General features: G+C 40.8%; 1 protein-coding gene across 1 annotated transcript in view; it reads right to left on the bottom strand.

The window, feature by feature from the left end:
• SUSD5 (sushi domain containing 5) overlaps positions 1 to 21,805 on the bottom strand; it is a 36,817-nt gene extending 15,012 nt beyond the window's left edge. The window contains exons 1-3 of the mRNA XM_057431534.1: positions 21,565 to 21,805; positions 13,263 to 13,440; positions 2,236 to 2,354 (exon numbers count right to left, since the gene is read on the bottom strand). Of these exons, the coding sequence (XP_057287517.1) occupies positions 2,236 to 2,354; positions 13,263 to 13,440; positions 21,565 to 21,790 (523 nt within the window). The 5' untranslated portion in view covers positions 21,791 to 21,805. The remainder of the gene's footprint in view (positions 1 to 2,235; positions 2,355 to 13,262; positions 13,441 to 21,564) is intronic.
• Between the last annotated feature and the right edge of the window lie 263 nt (positions 21,806 to 22,068).

The raw sequence follows: 22,068 nt of genomic DNA, 5'->3' as shown, positions 1-22,068 counted from the left end.
AGAGCTGGCCAGGCAGGCAACATTGCACATGGGTGGACAAAGCAGCATATTTGTAGTTTTAAGGCAGCCACAGCACATGCAGCCCTCAGTCCAGCCAGCCATGCCCAAACCCAGCAAGGAGCTGAGAGTGCCCTGAAGGCAGGGAGATGGTGGGTGGAGGGTAAGAAATACTGGAGAAAGAACCAGATTAATTTCATATAGGACTGCAGATTATTGGTTGAATATGGAAGAAATGAAAGGGATTCCAGCCCTTGGGATTCTGTGATTGCTGTTACCGTGAATGGGGACATAGGTCTCAGTATAAAGACCCTGGGATTTATCACGTTCGGCAGGGCAAACCAACTTGCTATTCAATACACAGGTCTTAACACTAATATATTACTGTGTTATAATTGAATTTGTATCAATTAAAAGCAGTGTCCACTTTTCTAAAAGAAAAAAGCATACTGGAGAGGTTTCAAGTAAGAAACAACTCATTGGTCATAACTTAGACATGCAGTCATTATCCACATGTATAAAACAGCAAAGCAAATGTGCTGTCTGAGGCTGTGATGCAGGGTTTGCTGCTTCTTACTGGATATTTACTTCCCAAAACTACAAGCAGCATCCCTGAGGTGGAGGGTGTTCTTTCAGTCAGCTGCTTTGTGCTGGCTTGTTTTTCTGTGTATTACACTTGCACATTAAAGCTATTTCCTTCCTGGATTTTGCTCTTTTCATACCCGCTACAGTCTAGGCTCTGTCACACAACTTTGCTTTAGCCTTTCTATTCAAACATTGATGATGAATCCACAGTTTTTTATATATTCAAATCAGAGGGGACCTTATTGTCCTCAGAAACGTTTCAGTGTGTAAGGACTATTTGGGGAGCGCACTGGCATGATCATCTCATTCTGTCATCAGGAAACTCCCTGCCTTGTACAAAATAAGTTGTTCAGAATGGTCTCTCCTTTGCAAATGATCTGAATTTTCCACGGCCACAAGCAGTAACCAAATGCAAAGGGCAAAGACAATTCCTTTCCCAAGATCCAGCATCTACGTATAAGCTCAGAAGCAGCAGGTGGAGACAGACAGGGGAGCACAAGGGCACAACGGGACAATAGTGGCCGGAGCAATGATTTCAGCATCCCACAGCTGTCCCACCCACTGCAAGGTTCTTCTCGAGGGGGGGGGGAGGATGATGACAAAAGAGAGATTTGAAGGAAGACAATGAGAGAGTTCTGCAGATGTTTACAGGGAGCTGCTCCTACATGTGAGGAGCTGCATGGAGGAAAACACAACCGTGCTTGTGTGACAGCACTAGCAACTGGGTGATGGAGCTGGCATCACTCATAGCAGCACGGAGCCTGGAGTTGATAGCATGAGGTTTACTTAAGAGGATGGTCAAACCCTGACATTTTTGAATGGCTGGGTGCACATCAAATAATGCATCACCTCTGCCACATTTCACTTAAATCATATTTTCATTCCTGCTGCTGCCACTGACTATCAAAATGCCACCCTGTGTGGTGAACTTACTGTTTCTCAGTAAATGCCATCTGCTTGCCCTGCTTTCGTTGGAAACGAGGTATGAAACTTTACTGCCAACAATAATCTATTTCAGGGGTTCCAAACTTCTTTAACAATCCTGCCTACCAGTAACAATTTACTTTCGGCCTTGAGAATCCATCTTTGCTTGCAGGTTCTGGCGATATCGAAATGTTTAAGCATGAATGTAAATTGGAAATAACTTGGTTTTCAGACTCATCCGTGACATATCACAGTCCCTTGTGGGCTGGTCTACACTTGTTAACAGAAAAAAACCCAAACCAAACCAAAACTGAAATGAAGGCAGTGAAGTTATTCGTATATAAATGTTGTATACTGATAGGATATGCAACAGTGTGGTGTTTTGCAGTTGGGAGTCAGCTGAGCTACGTTCATTTACATGCTCAGTATGGGAAATGCTTCAGACATCTCTGTTACATCGGTGCCAGATATATTCCTTTCCATAAGGTTCTGCGAACACCAGTATGGGGTCTTCCAGATCAGTAGTGCTGTTTGAATGTGCTAAACTGCAGCAAAGACAAATGATAATGCAATTTGTTTTCTGCAACCAATGTCTTTGCAGCAGTTGGCTCATTTAGTGGGTGACTATAAAGATTTATTCCTTAACATTCTCTCTTTGCTTCTCAGCAGTAGAATCTGTTGCAAGACAGCGATGACTGTGCATTATTTCAATAGTATATCAATGCTGACCTTCATCCTTTACACAAAAAGCATCATAATGGTCATTCACAAAGGGATCGGTTTCAATTTTAACATCAATGGCTTTCACGCTCTGCTGTTTGCTGCCCGTCTTTCTGCATATAATTGTCCTAAAATAAAGAAGAAGAAGAAAAAAAAAGTAATCAGAAATCTTCTGGAGCTGTACATGCAGGTGACATTTGGAGATCTTTTATCACAGTAGTCAGGCTTCCGCCTCAGCTGAAGAGTTGTCACAAAAGGCATGAGTGTGGGAAGAGCTACGAAAAACACTAAAGGAGAATTAGAAGTAATTCAAAAAACGTCTGCTGGAGATAATTTCAAGGCATAGGAAGCAATAAAGTATGTTTATCTATTCTCTAATACTTCTAAGCATCAGATGAAGTCCCAGAGTATTTTAGGTCACATTCTGCTCTCACATTCCAGCAATACAAATTGCCACCAATGGCACCTGGATAAGAATGAATAAAAACCTCAAGATTATAAATCATTAGCATTTTACATCAAAAGACCATTAAGTCTGCATATGGAACTGCTCAAAAGCTAGCACAGGCAAGCTCAGAAAATTCATCTTGAGTTCTTGGAAGAAAAACTGCTAATTTTTTTTGACAGTAATTTCCAACCTTTGTGTAAACCCCATTACTTCTGGTTTGGTACTCAGCAATACCTGATCCATCCTGCTGCCCTTTGTAGGCTTGAACAAAGGTAATAGATCTGTATTTCATTTTACAACTCCATAGATGCTGAACGTGAAGGAAGCGATTAGTAATTATGTCTTCTCTCAGCTGTGCTGGCTGCTTAAACCTAACAAATAGAAGACAGATTGTTGTAGAAAACACTGCTTTTACTGTTACACTGAAGGTTACAAAGGCTGGGAAAGCGAATTCAGCCCAAATTTTTGCAGCTGGATATTAACGGTGTGGGGTTTATTTTTTGTGGACAGCAGGTTTGTAGAAGCATTGCAGGGTCAGCTATTCTGGTGAAAGCGAGACAAAAATGCTTTCTACAGAGGAATCCTTCCAGTGGAAGAAATTTATCACTGTGCATTGTGCAATGGCTGAGCTAATTTTGCCATCAGTTCCACGCTCAGTTTGGGGAATAAAATCAATGTGGCCCATTCACTGACCGTGGAAAAGATCCAGTGGAAGCCCAGTATTTGATCATGTACTTAAATACTGTGTCACAACTGATTTAGAGAAGCGGGCTGAATTATGTCTGTACAGACCATCTTCATTCTGGCATGTGTTAGCTTTTGAACAGTTAAATACACAACTTTCATGTTCTTTTGGTGTAAACAAACAAAAGCAACATGAAACAAGCCATATGATGGTGGTCATGCATATGCACCAGAATGGTTCCTACCACACTTCTGCTCTGGCAAACAACATGATGCCATTGCCTACTGAAAGCTCCTTTTCCTTTATGATATCAAATCATATATTTATTTTGTAAGGAAAACACCCCTTGATTTTTTGGGGGGGTTGATTCATTGAAGAACAATATTGTCCATACAGGTTTAAAATTAAGTCCTTTCAGAATTTAATGCATTTAAAGCCTGAGTCCTCTAAGCCAGTAGTAATTGGGCACCCGGACAAAAGTGGCTTGATCTGATCAGTTCAGATGACTGGGAGAATCAGGCCATCAAGCAGAAAGTTTTGTGTGTATTCTCATGTCATTGCACTAGGTCTTACAGGGCCTAAGTGAATGAAACAGCTTTGCCTCCTTTCAAGAAGTTACTAACCAACTTTAACCTTGCCAGTTACTCACTTAGGCACATGGATCATTTATGCCTTGCAGCACTGAGTAGACACATACTGACAGGTCTTTAAAGCTCCCTGCCTTTTGTCTGTAATTGTGTACTGAAGTCTTCAGTCTCTTTTAAGAAACAAACACTAACAGAGATTGTTGCTATCATGTAATTCTGGTCTCTGAAAACCAGCCCGCATTCCCTCCTGTGCTCAATCGAGGGAGCCACGTCTGAAAATCTTATCATGAATTTTCTGATTTCTAATTTGAATATATTGTGCTTCTCTCCAAAGCACTGTCATTTCTTTAGCATTGCTTCAGTAGGCTAAAAAAGTTATCTGTGGACGATGCATCTTTAATATAGTCAGGTCATCTCCAAAACAGGATACGTAGCTCACGTGTATGATTGTGTATCTGAAAAGCAAGTTTTTCTTACTTTTTTATCCCAAGTATTGCAAGTTTGTAATTGATGGATACACTGATTAGTGTATTAATTTAAGAGCACTTTTTAGCTGCTGTCCAATGAGACCAAACTTACATAGAATCATAGAATAGTTAGGGTTGAAAAAGACCTTAAGATCATCCCGTTCCAACCCCCTGCCAAACATAGCTTTGTCTTACATAACAATTTTATCATTACACATAAGTAAAGTCTGTAAGTGACATTAAGAGTTTTAAAATGTATTTCTCACTAAACCAAGTCTCCTGTGATGAGAGAAATCATGTCTTGTACACATATAAATAACAGAAAAAATATAGTCTATTTAATGTCTCTCATTCCTTGTTTTTGTCAGTGGTTTCCTACTACAAGCTCAGTCTTGCAAGTTGTAAAGATCTTCAGGAAGCTGTTATTACTGATGATGAAAGGAGCTTCAAGAGGGCTCAGCATTTCTGAGTAGTGGGTGTAAGGATCAGACCTGCAATGGCATTGGCATAGGAATAATCTCTTTGCAGTCACTAGCACTCCAGGTATGACTGAAAATATACAATAGTAGTCTCTTTTCTTTGAGTTCTTGGGGGGGGGGATGGGGGTATAGTTTTCCTTAAATCCTAAAATGCTAGGTTTTCATCTGTAATTACAGAGTAAATACATAGGTAGGGCTTTGTCTCAGTTCTAAAACGTAGGTTCTGATGCTTTTAACTTTCTTACATTTTTCATCTGAGGACTGGAAAAGGGCTATCAGTTCAGAATTCAACATATTTGAACATTTCTTCAGCAGCAGTGTTGCCATGCTGAAATAAGAAACAAAACACCATGTATTTTTCCTGCTCTTTCTAGCACCCTCCTGAGCGTTTGGGGAAATACATTGCCTGGTTTGTTTCTTTCCTATCCTGAGTAGTTGCACTGGGGCATGCATCATAGTTGAGAGAATGACACAAACTCGGTATTTTTCTTAGGGATATACCCACCTACCCAGGCATTTAGAAGAATGTAGTCATGCAGGGAATTTTATTCCTGTTATGGTTGCTTTCATGTAATAACTGAACTTAAAGAGACGTGCTCATTACTCAGCATATGTTGTGATCTGATGCTTAGAGCAGTGTAATGCATGATTTTGTAGCCTGTATTTAAGAAATGGATGCTATTTCATTTTTTCTTCTAGGGAGATCTCTCATGAAAGTAGACCTGCTCAGAAGAAACATACCGAGTTCAGAGTACTGGTCATCCATAATAATCCTCTATATTTAATACACATCTGCATGAAACATGAAACGTCTATGCATCCCAGAAAATGACTCTTCCACAGCCATCAACTCACAATCATGGCATAGAAATCAGACTTGCTACAGACTTTGTAAGTACCATATGCTATCATTAAGGCAAAAATATAGTGGGGAAAGGAGGGGTTTTAGTGGTGCTGACAACAGCCACTGCTCTCTGATGGAAAGGGGGAGGGTGTCTGATGGTGCCTTCTTTGGTTCCTTGAAAAGCCAAGCCAAAAAGTACTGAGAATCTTCTCAGTCCACTGCCACGCAGCCTAGGAGAACAACCTGCTCCATGATGCCTCCTCTCCTCTCACATGAGTAAACACAGAGCACTATGTTGAACCTCAGCTTAATTCCTGCCGTATGATATGACTTATCCAACTAAGAACAATTAACAGTCCTTCTTCTGAACCTACCCCGAAAGAAAGATCAAAGGTTGGCTATACTGATCATTGTTTTCCTGTGCCATGGCTCACATATTGCATTGATCGTGTTCACACACGATGAGCAAACGTAATATAAAGTGCAAGAAGGTGGACGAGGCCTTGGGTGATATGATTTAGCGTAGGGTGTCCCTGCCCACGGCAGGGGGTTGGAACTAGATGATCTTAAGGTCCTTTCCAACCCTAACTATTCTGTGATTCTATGAACCAGACTTCCCAGGAGCCTTCAACTTACTCTTGCACTGGTTAAATTGTTTCTAATATATTATGTAACCAATGAGTAATTGGTATATTTTGCACTTCTAATTCTTCCATTCAAAGGAGGAAATAGCAGAAAAGCTGGCAGGAATAGCATTCATTTCACAATATGCCATTATGTAATGTATATTATTAAATATATAATGATGTATCAAGCCATGGTAATGACACCTAATTTTATATATTGCATATGTGCATGTATAATAAAGATATATATACTAAACACATTATATATATATATATATAAAAATTATAATTTTGTTTATAGTAGTATCCACTGGTACTTCTACTTTCTAAGATAATTATATAGCAATTTTATAATACTTGAAAACTTTTCTGTAAACCAAGTTAAAACATATGGAGTTAACAGCTGAGTTTATGTGACATGGTGTGATCCATCAGCACAGAAACCAGTATGTGGGACTGGGATGTTTAGTTGCCACTACTTTATCTGCCAGTTGATTGTAAGTTTTCTAGTCTGAGTCGATAAATACACTGAGTCAGAGCGGTCTTATGACATTTATTCATAGCAGTATGAACTTGCATATGAATATATTCAACTCAGAACATCATCAACAATGTGTTATCTGAGGCACTATGAAGTCTGGTTCACAGCATAATATAACAAACGTTCCCCTATTTAGAAAGGTAAAAGCTTCATCACTTTTCTTAGTCACAATAAATCTTCAGCATCCTATGCTGATTTTTTTCCTGGGTCAGCTTCACCACTTGTGTTTCAGTAACTGGGTAAGAGAAAAAGAAAGCAGGAGTCTGGAAGCCAAACGAGATGATTTGTATTCTTAGTCTTTCCCTTCCGTAGTTTGGGAAACTGAAAATTATAAAGCTGGCTCTGATGAGGAAAAACATATAAATGACATGTTCACAATCACCAAAGGGAAGAAAATTTCCCCGAAAAGTCATGAAGGGAGCACAGGTGAGCTTTGGAAAGTCCATTGACTGGGAACTATAGAGGCTAATTTTGGCTGGATGTGACCCAAAGAAAGCAGGTCCTAAGTGTGACATGAAGACATTCCAACAGCAATACTGCCACTGGAAATGTCAAAAGGAGGTCTTACCAGGGCAGAACCAATATCCTTTAGAGTCTTAAAAATATACACCAAAATGCAGCCTTTTGTGCTTAAAATTTTACATATGACTACTGAAATAGTAAGGCCTCTGTTCATTAAATAAATATGTCCCATTCATGCAGATTTTCATACTGTAGCCTAGTATAAAAGATTTTATATAGCCATCTTACTATAATATTGCTATGTACATATAATTTGAGCGTTCTTAGTTCATGTAGAGGAGAATCGTGTTGCTTCCTGGCCTGGACTAGTTGGGTGCTCAAAGACACATCAAGTGTCACTAGAAAGTTGGTTTTACCCAGTTTCATTTTATGGGCTCCAGTTTAATTTATGGCTTTCATCAGAGATGTTACTGATTAGTTACCAAGGGCTTAATAAAACCCCCAAAATATTTGCTTAATGCTATTAGTTTACAAAGAAACTCAACTCTTAGACAAAAGGCTTTCAGATAGAACAAAACATTAGAGAGGTTCTTTAAAAAGGACAAAATATGTGGAGTTCTTTTGACAATTAGAAAATAAACCGCATTAGAACTAACTGGCAAGTTAAAATCCTGGCATTAGTCACTCCTTTGCACGTGCTAAGAGTCTTTCTTAACCCCTTTCTGTCTTCATTTTGTGAGGCTAAACAAAGTGATCACCTTCAATCATTGCTGATGAGAGAGGGGCTTTCTTGGACTGATCCTAGTCTGAACTCATACCTCCTGAGCTTGGATGCCCAGAATTACATTGTACTGGTGCAGGAGGGTGTCTCATCAGTGCCTTGTTCAAGTCCTTCAGTACTGCCCCTCTCTCCTGGAGGAGCTGCTGGATGTCTGCCTTTTCCAACTGAACTGCTAGTTTAAGGAAGAAATTCCTATCAGTATATACAATACTTTATATATTATTATTCCTGTTAGTATATATAATACTTCATATAATACTGTTACATTGAACTCTGTTTCTGTTATTCCATCTCTGAAGTCAGGCTTACCTTCCTGTTCAATACTGTGATTTTCCTTGGTCTTAACAATGAGTTCTAGCATTAACTGATTTCACTAGCATGCCCCTACCTTTTGTGCCAAAGTTTGCCAAAGTTTTGCTAAAGCCCTCAAAGTTCGTTAAAAAACCCTCTCCCAGTCAAAATACAATTTGAAGGTATGAGTCCCAGCTAAGTAAACGGCTACTCTACACTTTACAGATGGTCTTTTGGGTGCTTGTCCTAGAAAATACATCAGAAATGTATTTTCAGTTCTTGGGTTGTCTGTTTCACAAGGGCCATGGCTGTCATACTTTGCCCATGCTGTCCTCCCAGCTTGTGCCAAGACAAGATTCACATCCCCTGCAAATCTGATGCAAAGTGGCTCATGTCCACATTGCTCAGCGATACCATTCCTTGGAGCAAACTGGCCATGTCTGTACAGTAAATTCAAGTCTCTTGACTGACCTTCATGTAGAAACCCATATTCCTGAAACACTTCGGTGTTTTTTCTGTATGAGACTTTCTGCAATGATTGACAAGAACCAGTGAGAAGGCAAAGTCATCTTCTAGCAGAGCATGACACTGTGTGAGGGCTGTGGGACTGGAGGTTTGTGATGTGAAGGCATTTCAGAGTGCAAGACCTCCTCAGACATTTTCATAAGCCATTTTAGCATTTTGAATTGGACCATGTCCTGTTAGCTGTGTCTGGATTTTTCTCTTGAAGGGAATTAATCGACTTACCTCATACACATGTCTGGGAGCAAATTCATATGCATTATCATCAGGCAGCAGCCCACAGCCTTGATATAAAACAGAGAACACGCCAAACTGACATATCATTAGGACTGCTTCTCTGCAAATAAGCAAGTGGGCCTGTTACAGCATGTACACCTGGACAGATTTCATGGGGGCCACAAATCCAAGGGTTTGCACACACAGATGAGAGGACTGGCAAGGGTTAGTGACTTGGATTGCTGTTTCCTTGGATATTCCTTGGATTCATTCCTTGGATATTTCTGTTTTCTTTCCCAAGAAATGTGCTGTTATTACCCTACTGCCAGGTGCTGGGAAAGTCCCACGCAGTAGGCAGAAAAAGAAATAGGTAGTCTTGTGAGATGTCATTTCTGAGTCTTATTATTACATTTCCCACTGGTGTCATCTGCAGTGAGGGCCCCGTTGTGTTTGACACTGTAGGAGCATTCAATAGGATTCAGTGCAAAACCTAAAGAACTAACAAAAGGGAGGAAAAATAAAGATGAAGTAATTTTCCTAGCAAACATCTGGTCTGTGGTCAGCCAAGAAAAGAACTCCAGTCTTCTGACTCCCACAGCAAGGCTTATTCTAGCTGACTGCTTGCTTACTCCAGAGTTATCCCCTCCGAAATAAATCCTCCAGGGACTGGGTAGGAACCAGCCCAGGGTAATTTCATACAAAGGAATGGGTTGACAGCCCTGCAGGAGGTCTATCACAGAACAGAAAGTCTATGCAGGGCTTCAAGTCCCTTATAGAAGGGATACATGACTTCATTCTTTTGTAGACAAATAAGCAGTGGGAAAAAGCTTTTCAGTCCTAGGAAAGTGATGGAGATTCATAAATTTGCTATGAATATCTCAGTACAAGCTGTTGATTACAGTCGTTGATTGCAATTTCTAAAACAAATAGCTGCTTTCTAACATTCTCTGCACAGAATATTAAATCATATGAAAAATTGGGTCATGTTCACTTTGCAAATCTCAAAAGCCTTAGAAATGAACAGAAGACCCTAAGAGATCTGCTGCCCAGTGCTGGAGGACTTGACACAAGGTTTTCCAGTAAAACATCTGAATTCAAAAGATAGCAGAGAACTCTGCCACCTTTTTTCATTTAGATTCTGGCAAATCGCTTGCTGGTTTGACTGACTCACTTGTCTGACATGCAAATAAGTCCTAAGAATGTGATTTTTAGTATAAATAGCTATTAGGGCTCATCTGACAAGCGAGACCTGCCTAATGACATTTCATTTCCTGGAATGTAACAATGTGTTATGCTTTATAAGTTACACGTCAGGACTGACTTGTAAATGGTGTTCTTCTGGGCTGCTGGAAGTTATCCTCTTACCCCTATTGACTTGTCAGTGGCTCTTCTTTAAAAGTTCCCAAGCCCTTGGACCTGTCAGCGACCTCCTGTACAAACAGCCCTGAACCTTGCATTGGGTTGGTCTGAACAACTGGAAGTGGAAGACAAAGCCATCCCCTTACCCCTGTGGAAGAGGTTCTGTCCCAGGCTGCTCAAACCACAAACCCACCCAGTTTATTGTCTCTTTGGACTGGCTGGCAGGGTTCTATTTATTTAAGCAATTTCCATCCTACGTTAGTTGAACTGAATCATATTTGTTGAGACCTGATGCTTGGGCTAGCCCAGTTTGCAGGGACTGAAATGAGCTAGAGAGCTCAACATGAGCATCTCCACCAGCAGATTGCTGTCTGCTTCCACCAGCACCACTCTCTGCAGAATGATGCTTTTTAACACCCTAACTATTAGCTGTGTGCTCCCCCTGTTCAGTTCTAACTTAGAGAAGAGATGAGCACCTCTACCAGCTAAGGAAGCAACACTCACCGCAGTGGGTCAGTAACAAGTACGTTGCAGTGAGCTGGGCAGCACGACCTCATTGGATCCAACAGAGGATGTCCCATTATAACCTCAAAATCTTTGCATACTTACAAATAGACCCATATTTACGTACAAGTCATCAGAAATTTGACAGTCACCCAAACTGGGCTGGTTCTTCAGAACAAATTCTCTTCTTTGCCCATATAAGAGGTATAGCCCAGAGAGCAGGCAGTATAAACATGATCACACTGACTCAGTCCAACGGAGGCACAGTGATGTGTCTGGAGAAACTCTCATGGGTTTCCAGGCCCTGATTTGGCTGCAAAAATAATAATAATGGCACAACAGCCAACAGTGATGCACGTATTTACTAGGAGTGGGATTGTACTTATTCACTAGGATCATAAAATAGCCATCAGAAGTGAACAAATCACTGACTTGTGCTGGAAAATTGATCTAGGGGTAAAAAAGCCCTTCCATCTCTGCTAGAGCTCTTGTTCAGTTTTAAGTCTTATGTCAGCAAATCTGCAGCACTATAATGAATTCGCTCACATAACTTGTTTGTGTTTACTTCTACTGCCAATGTCTAATCCATTTTTCCTCGGGGAAAAGATTAGGATACTTTCCAGGCATCAAACAAATAAACCAAACTGCATTCTTCCTGAAATTAGGAACTCCTTTTATCATGTTCCCTCCTATTCATCTCCTTTCTGATGTACACGGTCCAAGAGGATATGGGGGAATACTAGACTAAAGCTCTTGTGATCTGCACTGGATACCAGTCAGCTGCTGGGAAGAATCCAAGGCTTTAGCTTTAACCTGAACAGTCCTAAACAGTTTTGGACCTGGCAGACTTGGGGAGATCACTTCTCATTCAAAGATGTGGAGGTCCATCAATATAAATAACCCCAGGTGTGCCCAGGGAGAGTCCTTTGGTTTGGGAATAATTTCCACTACTTCTGTATCTTTCTGAGCTTGACTTCTCTGCAACTGGCTTAGGGAAAAACAACCTTAGGGTTTAGATCACTGCCTTACACCCTGAGGGGTTCCTGGGTTGGTTTAAAGACCAAAGGTACGTACAAATAAATGTTCAAATAGTTTTTCACCTGGGATAACCAAAAAAAAGGATCTCTGAAACTTGTTGGGTTTGCTTGGTGTTCTTTAAATATCACCTTTCATTAAGAGTAGCACTTTTCTGTCCTTTGGAAACTTTATCACTAAAAATAGGCGAACAACAATGCTTGCTTAAATAACTGACAGCTGCCACAAAATCCAATCATACAGTAAAGTTCAGGAACTTGGAAAGAGTGTCTTGGTAAAACAAAACCTTATCACCACTGAATATGGACAGAGATTAGATATTGCCCTCTAACTCATGGGAACTTGGTACAGCATCTCAAGAGGAAGAAAGGCTGTGGCTGGTAAGCCTTCTGAAGGAAAAATCCAAGAGAGATGGGGCTTCAGATCTACTCATGCTTCTTCTGGGCAATTCCTGCATGGTCCCAGCTTCAGTGACATAAGACATTCCTGCTAACCCTCAGCTCCTCCATTTGCTGTTTGTTTCATTTTTCATTTAATTTCCTGTGGTTTGGTCTCTTTCTTTGTCTGAAGCCTATCAATGTGTTCCTGAGGTGTGCTATGAAGACTTCAACCTCAGAAGAGATGAGCACCTCAACTAATACAGTTCAGCACATCAAGTGACAACATCAGTTCCCTGGAGAGCTTCCTCCACAACCTCTCTACCACATGTGCATTATCACAGTCAAGTACATCTAAAGTCATACCTATCCGAACATGCCTATTGTCTGTTCAGACATGTGCAAATGCCTGTGACAGGTATGTGGTTTCCATGAGAAGCGCAGTTTGCTGAGCTTCTTACGGAGTAGGATGTAACTGAGTCAGTGGGGGTACTGACACTAACACCAGCACTGTGCCCTCAGCCTGCAAGCTCCTTTAGGGCTCAGCACCCTGCTACAGGCCAGGTGAAAAGGAACATAATTCAGAAGGAATTCTGAACATAATTCAGAAAGAAAGAGGACGAGAAAATTGCTTCAGATGTGTGAAATGTGTGAGAGTCTGATACATATTTGTGTCCCTGCAATATTAGCTGTACAAAATGGATTCTGTGTGGAGAGTGGAATGTTTAGCTCTATGGCATGGTGCTTGAACAGCCAGTGTTCAATACTCTTAGTGAAGGAGGACTCAGGAGGGGTTAGGCTGTTGTCCTTACCCAGCAGAGCCACCGTCGAGCCATCCCGTGGAGCAGCCAGCGAAAGAACAGTCCAGAACAGCCCTTTTCAGTTCTTCTGCAGTTGCTAAGCGAGCATTCAGGTCAACGCAAGCTTTCTTAGCTTCAGCTAAATCCAGACCCTGAGAGTTGTTCTTGGACTCAAGTGCAAACACTTTCCCTGCAGCACCAAGAAAGGACATGTCATGGCATTGTACCCATCTCATATTCAACAGAAGTATTGCAGATTATTACCAAATGAAGTTTTCTGGCTTTTTACCGAGTTCATTTTAAGAGCATCCTACTTCTTGGAATGAATAATTTTATCAAGACTGTAAGTACCTTTGTCTTAACTTTTCTTTTAGTTTTTTTTCAACAGGAGAGCAAATATCGCTAAGCCTCTATTCATTCCTATCTCATATGAGAAGTTAGTCTTGCCTCTATAGGTCTGTGCTCAAGATCTGGAGAGAGAAAGCATGGCGCTACCTCATATGCACACATACAGTCAAAGCCAGAACATCTCCTGTAGGCTATAACCCTGGAATTCATTACTAAGCATTTTACAGTTACATTTCTAACAACTACATCTATAAATTAAGTACCAATCTAAAAGGCAGTATTGCAATTCAGGCTTCCATGTCAGAAACAGATTGATACCTATTCTCTAAAATCTAAATGGTGTAATTCTATGGCAACTTGTGCCTAAATGACACCGGAAAGGCCCTTTGTTTTCATATCTTTCTGGAAAGATAGATTTTCTTGGTTTTCTTAATAGAGGGCTTTTTTGAATGAGCAGGAGGACGTATTTAGCAAAACTCTTTCTTGTGTTACTTGTATTTTTAGTTCAGTTTGTTTTACTTCAACACTGAAAGCTGTAAGGGTGAAAGTCGGAGGTTTTGGCAAATGGGAACAGGGCAGTTGGGGTTTTGGCAATTAAGCTTGAGAAGTTACTGCGTTATGGAATAAACACATTAGCTGGATCTCTCCAGAAAAGGAAATACATAAAGTTTACAGTGCTGACACTTAGATGGCTGTATCTTCTTTCTGAAGGTAGCATCCCTCAGAATACCTTCCAGATTGCAAAGGTACAGATTGAGGCTGCTTGCAGGTGCAGGAAGACAACTTTTAAACACTATTCAGTCAGTAAATGCCTGGAAACACTTATGTCTTGTTTCAAAAGTAGATTAGTGGTAGTGGGTATATGAATGCATAGCTTCCAGCACATAGCAAGTGTTCACTATGTAGCTAACTTCACACTCATAGGATATATTGACCAGTATCACGAATCCTTCAGACTGATTCAGCCTGATTCTGTACCAAGTGCCACCCCTACCACATATTATTACAACCAATTAATAAATCTGAATTAAATCCTAAATACAAGGAACTGACACAGCTCTGTCCCTGACAGCTTTCTGCTCCCACCTGTGCCCGGTTTAACCCGCTTGAACAATGACAGTCCTTACAGCCACAAACGTGAAGTTTCTGTCAAGTTAACATGTCATTTGTGTTTGCATTATCTGCTTAGCACAGATTGGTCCTGAAGATTCCTACTTCAGTGGGAATTCTGTGCCATCCAGTAGGAAGTTGTCCTGGCTTGGGCAGATAGCAATTTAAATAAGCATTCAAGCAGTGATGAGAAGGGACAGAAATCCAGAGTGACTTTCTCAGGGAGTTAACAGTAGCTGAACAAGGAATTGCAATGCAGAAGCACAGATGGGTGTCCTGACCACAGGACTACATTGTCTCTTGATTCTCAACGATAAATAAAACCGTGAACTGTAAGTAGGACAGGAGAGTTTACATAGAGCAGTGAAAAAAAGCAAGCCCCTAAAGTCCCAAGTACCAAAATAGCAGGGTTCTTTGCAAAATGTCCTAAATAATGCACCTGCAACTAACAAAGGCTGCTGTTCCCAAACCCATGAATAGATGGAGTAAAGTACACATGGTGTAGGCAGAAAGATAATACAAGCAGAAATATGATGGTTTTAAACAACCATTCTTAAGTTATGAAACAACTTTTGTTTGTGAAGGTAAGCAGGGATGCAGGGTAATGCATCACGTTCCACATTTCACCATTTGACTGTCAGGATTGAGATGCATCATCAAAGGGATACAGGGCAAGTTTGTGTAGCATCTGACTTCAATCATGTTACCTTGACATGGCAGTAACCCTGATTTCCCATCTATCAGTATTTCAGAGAGAAGACTTTAAAAAAGGAAAATCATTAATGATTGAGTTCCATCTAGATATAATTAGAAGAAATTAAGGTAATCATTTAGTGTTTGAACCAGTAAATAACAATTACATTTTTAGAGGATTTTAGCTAGCCAAGACTGAGGATTGAGATTCCTTAACTACTGTTCTGTGTTTGCCAGCACTTAAGATAAATTACTTTTCTACTAGAAACTACAAAGATACTGATTCAAAACAGAGTTTTATCCTTTGAAAAGATATCTGGGATGTCCAAATTATGTAGACAAATGGGTTTTAGGGTAAGCTAGGAAGGACTTACTGGCTGGGAAAATTACAGTGGAGTGCTTTATAGGAAATTCTGGTTAGCCAGAAGCAGATGATGAAGGCTGACCTGCTTACCAGAGCAACCTGAGAATCTTCTCCAAAGCTTTAGATGCTCAGTGGCTATCTGCCCAGTTTTAAGCTGTGTCATCTGGTATTGCCTAATTTCTTACTGAGAAAATATCAGTTCACTTATTGGACACTTGACCAACGGAATAGCTGGATCCCTGTATCCTGAGCTGTGTCACATTACAGAGCGGCATTTACAGGCAGAAAATAAAGGAGAAATGCTAGCACAGTAAAAGGAATAACACAGAAGTACATCAAACCAGGAAATCCCCTTAAATAAATAGGACTATAACACTGGAACTGAATCTGCATCTTACAGTGGCATGGCTAACATGCTTGAGATATTAATGTACTGAATTTTTCTGACTTTCCATCACAAAAATGCTGTCATTTTCAAGCTGGAGGTCTAAGGATCCTTGTTAAATATTTGTGTAATTTTTATTACTGCAAGTTTTAATGAAAGGGTTTAAAAAAATATCACATACTTGATATCACAGTCATCTTGGGTACTGGGGTTGTGAAAAGTTCAAATGGTATCCCCTGGTATCTCCTTTCTCTCTAGCACATTATGGCGGTGTGGAGGAGTTGAAATCAGTTTTCTCTCTGAGATAGCATCAATTGTCATTCTGTTTTAAATATGCAATTTCAAATAGGAGACTGTTCCATATTTCTGTAAGGCACAGGAGGAACGATCATGTCTTTGTGCTTATTTATTTGTGTGAAGAACGTAGTATGCCTTTGAAAAGCCACCACGTTTGAGCTCCCTCCCAGCTCTCTCCCTTCCTTCCTATCCTGTAACACATTTCCCATAATGTGAGGATGGGGCAGGTGCTGTGGAAATTTGTTCCCAAAATGCTAAGCACTTTTCTGAAGCCTTCTTAAATAAAGCCAGTCCCCTTGGTTTCAAGATCAAGCTAAAAATCCATGCAAAGTGGTCTCTCAGGAGACTTAATGCACATCTTGAGCTCAGCAGGTTCAGAACGAAAAATGTCCTTGTTACAGTAAGTTTCTTCAGGTTTCCCTTTGAAAACAGTAGAAAAGTTTTAACTTCCATGGTAAGACATAAATGGTGAAACACAGTTCTTCCAACTGTTAATTAACAGCTGGATTCATAGCTCTGAAGAGAAATGCACACTTGAAATGAGTCTTTCTTTAATAAGTAGCCTGTATTGTATCTCTGGCCTCTACCACCACCTGATCACTATTATTACAAGAGATTTATTCTATTTTTTATGTATTTCTATAAATACGTATTTTAAATACTTTTATTATTGTTTGGCACTAAAACTGTGTAATCAAGCACTAGGGGAGCATAGCTTTTACTTAACCCCAGTATATTCTGATTGAAAACATACCCATAGAAGCACAGATCTCAGGGTTTCTAGGATTAGTTTTTATCAATCACCTTGTTTAATTCCTGCATAACCAGGCTGTGGATTTCCCCCAGTAATTCCACCATCGCGTCCAAAACCTCACGGTCGAACTGGAGCATGTCTTTTCAGAAGGCATCCAGTCATGATTCTGTGACTCCAAGTAACGGAGAATTTGCAGCACGCTTTGTAGCAACTGTTCCAATGGTTCATGACTTTCACTCCGCCTTACTTCCAGTTTCAAATCCTGCAAAACTCAGCTTCTAACAACTGGACCTTTTGATGCGTTTGAGACCGAAGAGCTTTCCACAATCAGATACATGGAAGCGCACAAAAAGGGACTCTTCAAGAATAAAAGCAGTGCAAGCCCTGTTTCTTCATACTTTTAGGAGTCTTAGTGGAATTAGCAGAATTTTCTCTGTTACCAAGACAACAGAATTTGGCTAATTTATTCTACTACAGTAACAGATACAACAAGAAATTCTCCGGCAGCATCCAGGCACGGTTCAAAGCTCACTGAAATTAGTTCAGAGTTCTTCATGTCTTCAGCAGGATTCGCATCATGCTTGAAGAAACCTAGAACTGCATAGCCAAATACACTTTGAAATACAAATGTCTCCACAAATACAAAATGAAAGCACTTTGAAAGGCACGGCCATTGTGCTGGTCTCATGACATGATACTAGACCGAAGGACAGAACCTAATCAGTTCTATCTGAACTGATAGATAATAAATGTGGTGAAAGATGGGCGAATGAGGAGCCTAATTTATTTTTACTTAAATGTTAAAAACTTCCAATTGAGGTAAAAGAGAGCAGAGGAAGGGCAGCTCACTTCTGTACTTCAAGAGCAATATAATCTTCATTTCAATGGCTGTGTGTAACAAAAGCCTTGATTGTAATGGTAATTTCCAGTAAATCTGTACAATTACAAGCAGAGATTTGGGTAATTACCAGTTCTGCTGCTCATTCATGAATGTAGAGTTTATTGCTGTGAGAGGCTAAAGTAATGGTGTCATGTTCGATTCAAAGTACGTGCAATATTACATCATCAGGAAAACAGCAAAACTGGGAGGTCACCTGTTAGCTCCTCCTCAGCTAAATGCAGGTTGACCTTAAACTTTATTTTTACTTCATGCTTTAGGATCAAATAGTTGGGATTGTTTACGTGTTTGTTTTTGCATCATAAAAGAGTAGATGCTATTTGCAGGTGGGAGCCTCCAGTCCTTACACACCTGCTGCTCAAATGCAAGTGTCCAGACAGAAGAAGTACACTTTTTTCTTCTCCCTTACCAGAAAAGGTGCAAAGCAAGCTAAAGGAAAGAGTATAGTAGGATTTTTTTTCCCTATCTTTGACATCAGACATGTCTGGTTCTAGGTCAGAAGTATGTACTTCAGATCCTCACTTAATTGTGCCTAGCTTTCTGCATTCAGGAGCCTTCCATCTGCAACCTCTGCAGTCACTCTACATGGTCACTACCAGTTGACTGCCTTGATCTATACATCTACCATAGAACCCAAATTCAGGCAGCTGACCAACTCCACTTTGGAACAATGAGTGAAGTTTGCAATTAGCACATTTATTCAAATCAAGAGTGTCTCAATAAGGCAGATAAATGGCCATCATTCTCTCCTGACATGCTGAGTCTCAGAGCAAGTACTCTGCAGAAACATGTGGTTCACACTTACGGGTATTTTAGCAGCTGTGAAAAGACAAAAGAGTGAGTCAGAAAGTACAAGAAGGAAGCAGAGATGATTCCTGTGCAGGATACAAGAAGCTGCATCCTTGTTTTCCTAATCCAGTGCAAATGCAAAGAGCTTAAAAAGCCTGCATTTGCATGGATATAACTGAGACCCATCACGACAACCTGTATTATCCTCCAGTAACTGCACTAAAACTAATGGCACCCCACGGTATGTCAGAGCAAGAACAAGCCCTTGAGAAGCCTTCTGTCCATCTGACCCCAACCTAAATAGCTATAAGCAAGCATCTTTCAATGGTAAAAAACTTGCAAAATGAAACAAAGCCACCTTTTATTTCAGCGTTTACCTTGGTTGGTCTTTACTTACGTTGGTCTTTCTGGAGTCTATGTGCACTACAGCAATATGTGCTGTGGCAAATACTAGGCAAAAGAGATCAGTTAAGCTTTGAGGTTTTACATCTTCACCAGACCTTGATGGTCTCCAGTTTCATTGCCTGCTCTCTGTCATTATTTGTATGCGAGCTGATAATAAAGTTAAGTCTTCCTTAGGGAAATACATTGCAATCAGCTTCAGAGGTTTGCCTCTAACAGGGGCCAGTCTGAATTTCACAGGGTTTTTACGAGGTGAATTCAAAATCCCTTCAGCAGATTGCAAAACAGCCACTTAGTTTGAGTTAAAACTAACACATACACACATACATGTGTCACCCAGGATGGTCCTCTGGCACTTAAGACAGATTTGCATGTATTAGAGTAGCACAATTGTCTTTTCACCTACAACTTGAACACATGAGAAGGTGGTTTCCTGTCTGGATCAGGCCAGAATCTGTTCTAAAAGAACACATTAGCCCTGTTTCATACTCTCAGATCTTAAACATGTAAAGTACACGTAGTGGGAAATTTTAAAGTTCACATCGTGTTCTCTTCTGTGTCAATGTATAATAAGCCAGGTAGTTTATAGGACAGTGTTACAGCTGTCTGCTGGAATATTCATATTAGGAAAACACACTGACGAGCATGTTAATGAGGACTTGCACATTTTTCACATTGATACTTAAAAGTTAAATGAAAATGGAAAGCACACTATTACAGTGAGGATCTACAACTGTAATGCACTTCAGAGATTCTAACCCTTACTTCTTAAAATTGCTGTACCATGTGTGAATTCAATATGAACAAACTGTTGAATGACAACTAAAAACTGTAATGATCTCTGACATAAGGCGATCTCCAGCATACTTTTTGCTTTCTCTTTTAGAGGATGGCTGTTTAGGAGCCAAGAATATGCCATTAATCCTATAGAAGCAATACAAATTGGTCTGTGCTCTTGAAAAGGTAAGGAAATTCTTCAGATGTAACATTATTAGCAAGAGAAATTCCTTATTCCTGTCCTGTCCCTACCTATGTTCAGTGGGAGCACTCTTTCATGGGTATGCATTGCTTTTTTAGTTCATTTCAGAGGCATTTTGCTAGGGAAGGAGGATTTCCTAAGAGCAGAGTCACAGTTTTGCTCCTGCAACACAGCACAGTTGCCCGACCCATTCATTTCCCTTTATTCTTAATGAAAAGCAATTTTCTTCACATTTATAAGACAGGGTTCTCTTCTATAAAGGGTATTTTAAGCAAGGTGATAGAAACATAGAGGCAAGATTCACTTTCCCCCTTTCCTTTGCCATACTTTCTCATCAGCTGACATTAATTTTGGTTTAAGAGAAAAGAAAAGAGGGCATTACACTGCCCCATAATGTTTAAGATCTCTGGACTAATGCAGCAGACACGGACGGTAAAGGATTAGTGCATTGAAGTAAAAACACCATGAGACCAGGCATAAATCTATCGCAGCTGTGAGAGTGGAGAAGAAGTGGCCATTCAGCATTGCTCTCCCAGGGAAAAGACACAGTTGTCTCAAAGAGAAACCGTGTTTTTGCTGAGGCAAGTTGGTCATCATTACTACAGCCTCAATCATTAAAAGGCTACTGGAAACTTGCAGCTATTCAGGATTGTTGTCAAGGCTAAGGTCCCTTTTCAGAGTAAGCGGTAGCTGGTGCTTCAATCAAATCCATGTCCTGATCCCATCCCTCGGCAGTGAAGTGCAGATGAAACTCATGTGCAGAAAGGTGAGCAGTCACCTTCAGCGTGTGTGGTACTGAGCAGAAAAGGTTACAAAAGCCCTTGACTTCTTGTCTTCCCTCCTCAAATACCTGCCTGTATAAATGGCTGTTGGGGGGCATCTGAAGCGGGCAGATGGGGAAGTGCTTTGGGGAAAACATACTTCTAATTATAAAGAGAGCTCCCCTAAAACATAGCTGAGTCTTCTAATTTGTGTTCTGGCTTTGCCCCATTATTCTTATTTCCTCTGGAAAAGTCCACTCTCCTGTCAGTTTGTTGTAATAAAATAATCTTATCCTTCTGGGGTCTTATTTCCTTTCTCTGCTTAACCCCAGGGTATTTGCAGAGTCTCGAAACGCTCTGAATCAGACATTTCCTAACCCAAACTTGGGCGTGTATTTAAGTTTCTTATGAAAAAAAAAAAAAAGAAGTTTGGGTTTGTTGGTTTGGGTTTTTTTTTTAATGCAAGAACACATTTCAACAGACAGCTCTCATTCCAGCCACAGCAACCCCAGCCCGCACTGAAAGGGAACTCACCATCAGCCTGAACAGAGATGATCTGAAGGATGAAGAAGGCAGATCCCACGCCCTGGAGAAAGGTGAGAGAGAAGCTCTGAGAGCCTGAAGCCATTGCCCTGCTTGCGAAGCCCTCAGCCGCAGGAGGTTGGCTGCCAATGCTTTTCCTCTCTCCTCCACTGCACTTTCGCAGCGGGGTCTGCGGTGATGATTCCAAGGAGCACTTTCCCTCGGCAGGAGCCTGCATCTTGGGTCTGCGCTGAAGGCGGGAGGGGTGGAAAAAGAAAGAGGGAGGGAGAGAGGAATCCTTGGCTTGGCTGATGTGAAGGGGAGGGGAAGGTTGGGGGGGGGGGGGGGGGTGTATGTCCAGACAGCTGGGTTTGGGGAGAGGCTTTATCCAGCCTAGTCTGCAGGGCAGTGCATGCAGAGAGCTGGTGTGAAAAGTCACATTGCCCTGGTAGTGAATACCTAATGGAGCACGGTGTGAGCAATGTAAAAGGCAGGAGGGAGTGAAGAGGGGCCGGG

Source organism: Pezoporus wallicus, unplaced genomic scaffold, assembly GCF_028554395.1.
Source record: "Pezoporus wallicus isolate ANWC-B61680 ecotype Strahan unplaced genomic scaffold, APGP_CSIRO_Pwel_v1 scaffold_11491, whole genome shotgun sequence".
NCBI lineage: Eukaryota > Metazoa > Chordata > Aves > Psittaciformes > Psittacidae > Pezoporus > Pezoporus wallicus.
Note: the sequence above shows the minus strand (reverse complement) of the source record. Positions and strands in the feature narration are given on the sequence as shown.